Source organism: Chenopodium quinoa, unplaced genomic scaffold, assembly GCF_001683475.1.
Source record: "Chenopodium quinoa cultivar QQ74 unplaced genomic scaffold, ASM168347v1, whole genome shotgun sequence".
Lineage (NCBI taxonomy): Eukaryota > Viridiplantae > Streptophyta > Magnoliopsida > Caryophyllales > Amaranthaceae > Chenopodium > Chenopodium quinoa.
In genome coordinates, this window is record NW_018743813.1 from 2,161,973 (window position 1) to 2,168,152 (window position 6,180).

The 6,180-nt window shown below is 38.8% G+C and overlaps 1 protein-coding gene across 1 annotated transcript; it reads left to right on the plus strand.

The window, feature by feature from the left end:
• The first annotated feature begins 4,609 nt into the window (after positions 1 to 4,609).
• Positions 4,610 to 5,194, plus strand: LOC110685448. Its single transcript, XM_021861974.1, has one exon. It carries the CDS (start codon positions 4,610 to 4,612, stop codon positions 5,192 to 5,194), a length of 585 nt encoding a protein of 194 aa, XP_021717666.1.
• The last annotated feature ends 986 nt before the right edge of the window (positions 5,195 to 6,180 follow it).

Consider the following 6,180-nt stretch of genomic DNA (forward strand, 5'->3'; position numbering starts at 1 on the left):
TATATATATATATATGTATATATATATATGTATATATATATATATAAGATTCATGTTTAATTAGGATTTTGAATGTTGTGATGATTAGTTAAGTTTACTTAAATAAACTAACATAAAACCCTAAGTCCCTTAGAATATTGAGTTAAATTTTTCATTCCAAAATAACACCTACCGAATTAATGAGAAAAGTAGTGGGTTGTGCAAAAGTACATAATTACTAATTTCCTAGTGATGTAAGGTATTTTGATGGGTTTGCCAAAGCAAGACATTATATACAGATTGAATTTGGTTAAAAACAATGACATCAGTAAGGAGTCCTTTGATGTCATGGTAATGGAGATTATGCAAGCCAGCCATTGTTTAGTCACTTTATGGTTTTTGGGATCTTGGAATCGTTTTATTCTTGCCTAAAAGGGAAAATTTTATATATATCAATAAAATGCTTAATAAGATTGAAAGTTTGCATGTATGCTTTAAAATTCAAACTTATTATATTATTATCTTGATAAATGGCATACTTTAAACTTATATTTGCAAATTTATAAATCAAATTTTAATGTTTTTAATGATTGGTGAAAGGAAATATTTTTCATAATGGTTCTCAAAGAAAGGAAAAGCATTTCTAAAATACAACTTTTCATAAATAACTTTTTTATATCAAATTCTGAAAGGTCAAATGGAAATCATGTATTCAGAATACTAGGTAGTTTTAATAAACATGAAATATTGAGTTTAAAACTCATATTATTAGTAGTTGGCAACCAACATATCCTTTCGCTTCATACACTACTGAGTACAACTCATTGATGTAGTAATTCAAGTATGTATTAAAGAAAAAGATGGAAATTTAACTAGTGGAAAAAAATTTTATTTTTAACATGCTATTTGTAATGGGCAAATGATTTTCCGTTAAAATTACATCATTTGTAACGGGCAAAATCAATATCGGTAATAAAAAAGCAGTGTCTTGAGCAGGAAAATACTTATTTGTAACGGGCAGATTAGTGCCCATTATTGATGAGTGGCATTAATGCCACTCTTTTATCCTTTTTGTCTAAGGATTATCCCCTCATTTCCACTTGTTTGGCCCTTTTTCTAAGCATTTTTACTTAGTTTTCCTTCCTCTTTTCTTTCTCCTTTATCTTCCCTTTTCTTAGTCTTCTCGCTTTGTTCTTATTGTGATTTTCATGCTTATGCTTTTTAGGAACCATCGGGATTTTCAAGAGGAGGAAGCTAAGCTCAAGGGAAGCTGGAGGAAGCATGATTCAGAAGAGGTTCGGCGGAACCTCCTGAAGGTGTGGCCGAACCAAGGTGTGGCCGAACCTGCTCAGTGGTTCAGCCGAACATCGAGGCAGGGACAAGATGGAATTTGGCAGTTTTGCAGGAGTGGCCGAACCACAGGAGTTCGACCAGACCAGGATCAGGGAGGTTCGACCGAATCTACCTATGGTTCGGCCGAACCTACCCTGTAGTCTGGCCGAACCTACCCTATAGTCCGGCCGAACCTTCCCATTGTTCGGTCGGACCTCTCATTTTATCAGCTAGCTCTGTACGGACTATATAAGTCCCATCTTAGAACGTTTTGAGGAGTAGATTAAATTAGTTTTAATTTTTCTACATTTTAGCTTAATCTAGAGAGAGAAACACTATTAGTCTTCATTGGTAGAGAGCAAAAGTGTGGTTTTCTTCATTAATGAACTTGGATTTTGAAGAAGGAGTTTGTTCAATCCTTTGTAGACCTTCTTCTTCAATTAATGAGCAATCTCTTACTCTTTCTCTTTACCTTTGTTTTTTATTTTGCTTATTTGCTTTGATTTTTCTTCTTTGCTTATTAATCATGTTGATGCTTATTAATTTGATGATTGATATTGTTTTCAATATGATTTGTGAGTAGTCACCTAGCCAAGGGTGTGGGGATGGTGTAGCTGCTAATTGTTCATGCTTATAATGTTGGGGTTATGTTAATGGTGATTAAAGTCTTTGCATGCTTGATATTCTTTGGTCTTTCTTGCAAGTGCACATTGTTAGTTGATCAAAGATGAGTCTTTACTAACAAGTAACGGAAGTTGACTTAGTTGAGATTCATTACTATCGATAATTCTTTGTTTGCACCCTCTAATATATGGTTCTAATGTGGAAACATAGAGGCTATTTTAGGAGAAACCAATAAACCCCGGAAGACGGTTAGATTGGACCCCTTTACTTCGGTGTTCATGCATGTTTAGTTTACCATTGATAAGCTACTTTATTATTACATGATCAAGCATCAACTTCACCTACCCATTTCCCTTGGTGCCTAGCTATATTAATTTTAATCCATTTCGTTCTTAGTTTAACCTTTTAGCTATTCACACTTCTTGTTCCAAGATAGCTTAGACCCTAGGTAATGAATGCAGTGCTTAAGCATTTCTCCCACTGGTTCGACCCCTCTATTTACCCTATACACGTATTAGGTCAGTAGAGCGTTATAAATTCATTTGATTTAGGTGTAGTCGCTCAACGACACGATTATTGCCTTGTCAAATTGGCGCCATCGCCGGGGAGACAACTTCCATTGCTATTTCATTGCTTGTTTGAGACTATCTCATCTTTATTTGTTAGTGTTTGCTACTTTTGCTACTTGTCAGTGCTTACGTTCTTCTTAGCTTTGTTGTATGAACAGAGGACGAACCTGCTCAAGATCTTTGATTCCCATCGATCCAGAGATAGAGAGGTCTTTGTCCCTACTTAGAAGAGAAGCAAGAGTGAGGAGTAGAAATTCCCACACTCCAACGTGAGGAGTAAGAGAATTAGAAGATACTCCACCCTCTTCACCCTCAAGTGAAGAGTTAGATAGCCCTAAATCATCTTCGAGTTCAGAAATCAACCCTTTCTCAACCTATAAGTTTGAGAGTGAAGAAGGTTCTAAAATGGGAGATAATACGCCTTTGAGTCGTCTTGGGGCCCCCGAAGCTTTTAGAGCGCAAAGTGGGATCCTAACTCCTACTAATCAACCCAAGAATTTCGAGATCAAGCATAATTTGATTGCCTTGATTGAGAGGAAACAATTCTCGGGTGGAAAGTTTGAGAGTCCTCATGAGAACCTAAAAGAGTTTGAGATGACACAATAAAGGCCAATGGAGTGACTCAAGAATATATTCGCCTCAAAATGTTTCCATTTCTGCTAATTGGGAGAGGTCTAGAATGGCTAGAGAAGGAGGTGCCCCCTAATTCTCTCACAACATGGGACCAAGTGACTACGACTTTCTTGAGGAGGTTTTATAACCATAGGATGACCGCCGAGGCTCGGCCTTTGATTCAAGGTTTTCGCCAAAAGAATGGTGAGTCTCTAAGTGTGGCATGGGAACGATACAAAGAGCTACAACGTCAATGCCCACACCATGGGATACCCAAGTATCAACTCATTCACACTTTCTATGGAGGTCTCACACCTCAAGGAAGAACAAGCCTAGACGCCGCGGCCGGTGGTCCAATCATGAACAAAGGAGAGCATGAAGTGGAGTGTATTATAGAGGAGGCCGCAAAGCACTATGATGATTGGTATGAAGGAGAAAGGGATGTTACTTCTAGCAAGGGTGTTTATGCATTTGAGCAAGCCAACGCAATCAACAACCTTTCTACGCAAATCTCCAAAATGACCAAGCAAATGGATGAATTGATGAAAGAAAGGTCCAACCCTCATGGTAATACCTCCCCCTCAACTAAGGGAGGCAATGGTATGGATACTTCCTCCCCCTCTTCTTACAATACATTGCCCCAAGGATGCATGTTTTGTTCTAATTGTGAAACCTATAATCATGATACCTCTCATTGTGTATATGCTTGCGAAGTTCAACCCCCTTCCCATCAACATGATGGTAATATGGAAAATGTCAATGTTATGAATTTTGCTCCTAGAATGGAAAATATAGGAAACTTGAGGCCAAACTCCAATCAAATGGGGAATTGGAATCAAAGTGGAAACCGTGGTTGGAACCAAAGTGGTGGTGGTTATGATAACCAATACCATGGTGGGGGAGGCCCTTTCAATTTCAATGGAAGATGCTACTCTAACCAAAGGGGGTATGGTAATCAAAACCAACAACCTAATTCCTGATACCATGACCATCAAAATAAAAATTTTGGTGACCAAGGTAACATGGGAAATAATCAACAAAGCAATGTTCCTAACCAAGGCACCAAAGGCAATAGGGGCCAATTTGTTTCTAACTATGCCCAAACTAATAGGCCTCCGGGTTTTCATCAACCCCAACTTCCTCCACCTTAACAACCTCTTCAACTTGAAGCCCCTCCAATAGATCCCATGATGGCTAAATTAGATGCTCTTTTAAAAATGCGTGAGGAGGATCAAAAGAAACATGAAGAGGCCCAAAAACGAACCAATGCTCATATGAAAATGCTTGAGACCCAAATTTCTCAACTTGCATCTAATTCATCCCCTTCTTCTTCTTCTTCTTCTTCTTCTTCTTCTTCTTCTTCTTCTTCTTCTTCTTCTTCTTCTTCTTCTTCTTCTTCTTCTTCTTCTTCTTCTTCTTCTTCTTCTTCTTCTTCTTCTTCTTCTTCTTCTCACATCCCAAGTCAAGGAGTCAACCCAAAACCTTTGTATGTCATGACAACTAGGAATGGGAAGGTAGTAGGGAGTGACCCTTTAATTGAGGAAGAACCCCAAGAAGGGGTGGAGTTAGAGAATGAGGGTGAAAAACCCAATGAGCCATTGAGTGTTGAAAAGGAAAAACATGTTGAGATGCCCAAGGAAAAAGAAGCCACCCCCTTGCCCCTAAATCGCCAACCTAGAGAGGAGAAGCTACCCTTTCCACAACGATTTGTGAGAGCTAAACTTGATGCCCAATTTGGGAATTTTTTGGAAGTCATTAAGAATTTGCATATTTCTGTCCTTTTTGTTGATGCTATGAAGAAAATGCCCCACTATTCCAAATTTTTGAAAGATCTTTTGAGTGTGAGAAGGGAGTGTGAGACGGTGAGTTTGACCGCCAATTGTAGTGCAATTCTTTCCAACAAACTACCTACCAAATTGAAAGATCCGGGTTACTTTTCCATCCCTTGTTCTATCAATGGCATTGAATTTGATAAAGCCTTGTGTGATTTAGGATCGAGTGTGAGTCTCATGCCCTATTTCGTCTACCAAAAGCTTAGTGTAGGAACCCTCTCTTCACTAACATTACTCTCCAACTAGCAGACCGTTCCGTTAAGTTCCCCATGGGAAAAGTTGAGGACATTCCCCTTAGGGTAGGAAAGTTCACATTCCCCGTGGATTTCTATGTGCTAGAGATGGATGAGGATGAGAGGATTCCTATAATTTTGGGTAGGCCATTTCTAGCTACTTCTAGAGCTATCATCGATGTGAAGGAGGGGAAGATATCCTTGAAAATTTACAATGATTCTATTGAGTTTGATTTGAATAATGTCATGCAACAACCCACCTCAAGTGGTGAATGCTTTAGGGTAGATGTTCTTGATACCGTTCTAAATGACTTTTCTCGCTCCCACTTGCATGCTACTAATGATCCTCTTGAAAGTGTGTTGTTGAATGAATCAAAGATAGGTACTCATAAAGAATACATACAATTCTATGAGGATTTTCTTGAGGAAAGCAAGAATGAGTGCAAGGGCACGAGCATGGAAGAAGAGGCTCCTTACATTCATTACCTCTTTCAAGTTGAAGAAAGAGAAGAGAGCCCCAATGGTAAGGGAGCACCAAAGGTAGACTTGAAACCTCTACCTTTGGGCTTGAGGTATGCATTTCTTGGTCCCGATGAGTCTTTCCCCATGATTGTAAATTCTTACCTAACGGAGGAGCAAACCTCCCTCTTGATCAATGTTTTGAGAAAACACATGAAAGCTTTGGGTTATACCATTCATCATATCAAAGGTATTAGTCCATCTTTATGTATGCACAAAATTGATCTAGAGGGAGATGCCAAACCCGTTAGGAAAAGGCAAAGAAAGCTTAACCCTTCCATGCAAGAGGTTGTGCGGAAGGAAGTGGCTAAGCTTCTTGATGCGGGAATTATTTACCCAATTGCTCATAGTGATTGGGTATCTCCCGTGCAAGTTGTGCCTAAGAAAGGAGGCATGACGGTAGTGAAAAATGATCATGATCAACTAGTACCCACTAGACTTGTTATCGGTTGGCGCATGTGTATTGACTATCGCCAACTT